General features: G+C 47.3%; 1 protein-coding gene across 1 annotated transcript in view; it reads left to right on the top strand.

Moving 5' to 3' along the window:
* The window catches only part of LOC138980422 (glutathione S-transferase 1-like), a 10,479-nt gene that overhangs the window by 63 nt on the left and 7,916 nt on the right, over positions 1-2,500 (top strand). The window contains exons 1-2 of the mRNA XM_070353290.1: positions 1-149; positions 1,944-2,036. The exon at positions 1-149 is cut by the window's left edge and continues 63 nt beyond it. Of these exons, the coding sequence (XP_070209391.1) occupies positions 14-149; positions 1,944-2,036 (229 nt within the window). The 5' untranslated portion in view covers positions 1-13. The remainder of the gene's footprint in view (positions 150-1,943; positions 2,037-2,500) is intronic.

Below are 2,500 nucleotides of genomic sequence, written 5' to 3'. Positions count from 1 at the left end.
TGCACGATTCAAAATGGCGAGTATCAAACTGTACTACTTCAACAGTCGCGGTCGTGGGGAGGTTTTACGTCTGCTTCTGGCGGCCAGCGGCAAGGAATGGGAGGATGTGAGGTTCACAGGAGAGGAATGGCCCGAAAAGTACAAACCCAGTGAGTATAAATCTTCTTGTTGGTATCGGTTGAAATTGGAGGTAGAACTGAGTTAGAACCGTCTCAGCAACGAAGCGTGTCAAGTCCACATGCTACACTAATGTACTCTTGTCAGTAAAAACTGTGCCGGTGTATGTACTTTTCGCATACGATAGAATTAGCAGTAGCACAGTTGGGTTACAGTTGCTACAGTGACGGACATTTTTGCAAAAGAGCATCAGTGTCATGTGCGGCTGTAATACAGTTATGGGCAAAAATGATCCGCGCGCAAGCCGCAGCTTGTGTGAGTGTGTGTGTGTGTGTCAGTCAGTGTGTGAGTTTGTATGTGTGTGAAAGTGTGTATGTGTGTGGACGGTGTGTGTGTGTGTGTGTGTGTGTGTCAGTGTGTGTGCGTGCGTGTATTGTGTGTGTCTGTGTGTCTGTGTGTGTGTGTCTCTCTCTCTCTCTGTGACACGGTGTGTGTAAGTGTATGTGTGGGTATGTCACAGTATGTGTGTGTGTGTGTGTGTGTGTGTGTGAGAGTGAAATAATCCCCCCCCCAACTGAAAAAAAGTCCACCCCTGGCCCCTCAGCTGGACTATACTCTGCCCCCGATGAAGATGTTTGCCGAGTGCCCACCACTGCATATCATAGACTATAACGATACCGAACACCCGAAGTGTACGCGAAATGTACCAGCGTTTCGAATTCGTAGGAGTGATTTTCGAGCGCCTCAGAAACCTGTTTTGTGGTGCAGGTGAACCTGCACCGAGATTTTCAGAGAAATGAATGACGAAGCTTTTTCAACACTATAGGGATGACGACACTTTAAGGCCTTTAGCACACACACACAACATGTATAAAACAAGAAAAGAAAGACTACTGTAGCCCTGCCATTTTTTCATTGACTGCAAAGTAAAATCAGTATTCTCAGGGTCATTGCTCCTATCAGTTTCGTCGTATTTTGAGTTGTGTCCGGGTCACTGATTTTGTGTGACGGCGTGCGCAGTGTCATGAGTTTGTCATCAGTGTGTGTGTGTGTGTGTGTGTGCTGTGTGTGTGTGTGTGTGTGTGTGTGTGTGTGTGTGTGTGTGTGTGTGTGTGTGTGTGTGTGTGTTCATATTTCCATAAAACTTAGCGGCAAGACAAAAAGCCAAGCAACCGCGGACATTTTTTTTGCTTGTTGGAAACTACACATTGTTGTTCTATGTTCTATGAGCCTGGATTTCCACAGCTGTTCGTTCTACATGCCAACCAGAGCGAGACCACAGGCACCTGAAACTCTTAGCTTTGAGAAATTGAACCGCCACCGCTGAAGACGCACACACAAAGCGCGTCAGAGAAAGAGCGAGAGAAGCAGGGGGGGGGGGGGGGGGAGAGAGAGAGAGAGAGAGAGAGAGAGAGAGAGAGAGAGAGAGAGAGCGAGAGAGAGAGAGAGAGAGAGAGAGAGAGAGAGAGCGAGATAGAGAGAGAGAGAGAGAGAGAGAGAGAGAGAGAGAGAGAGAGAGAGTGGAAAGGTAGAGAGAAAAAGAGAGACAGATAGACCGACAGACAGAAAATGTGACGGACAGTGGGAGTGTTGCTACATGTATTGTCAGTCTGTCCCGTCCATTCGTCTGTACGTCCGTCTATCCGTCTGTCTGTCAGTGGTGTATGCGTGTGATCTGTCTCTACGTGTGTCTGTCTGTGCGTTGTGTTTCATTCGGCAAAGTTATTTTCACAACACCTTTTACAACAACCCCCCGCCCCCCAACCCCCACCCACCCTTCCCCAAACCCAACCCTGTAATCACCCCCAATGTGTTGTGTTGTACAGATGCGCCGTTCGGACAAGCCCCCTACATCGAGCACAACGGCAAGTACTACGGACAGAGCCTGGCCATCGCCAACTTCCTGGCCAGAGAGTTTGGTAAGTTTCACAACTTTTATCGCCACATTATTCTCTTTTCAAGTTCTGAGAAACAAAGAGACGTATATAAGCGCTGTCTTTTTCAAGTTCTGCAAATCCGTATAATTATAAGCGCTCTAAATAAATGTGACAGGGGAGGCTACCGCTCCTTTCACAGCAGACTCTGCACCCGAGTTGTTGGCCTTTAAGTCAACACCCGTGGTTTGTGAGATTCTGTTTGTGATGGGGTCTGGTGGTTTCCGATTGTCTGTATGTTCATGGAAACCTTCGGGTTTGCATAACAGTTTTTATAGGGCTAAGAAATTAGCCCTAATATTTTCAAACCTGTTTGATTGCACTTCGCTTCCCGAGGTGATCGTAGTGTTTCGGCACTCGGTTACATAAACAAGACATGAATTTGCATCGACAGAGAGTGAGCGTTATGAGAAACCAGTCCTCTGGTACAAGAATAACAATCACTGCAT

Source organism: Littorina saxatilis, linkage group LG11 (assembly GCF_037325665.1).
Source record: "Littorina saxatilis isolate snail1 linkage group LG11, US_GU_Lsax_2.0, whole genome shotgun sequence".
NCBI lineage: Eukaryota > Metazoa > Mollusca > Gastropoda > Littorinimorpha > Littorinidae > Littorina > Littorina saxatilis.
The sequence above is the reverse complement of the archived record's forward strand: the minus strand, read 5'-3'. Positions and strand labels throughout refer to the sequence as shown.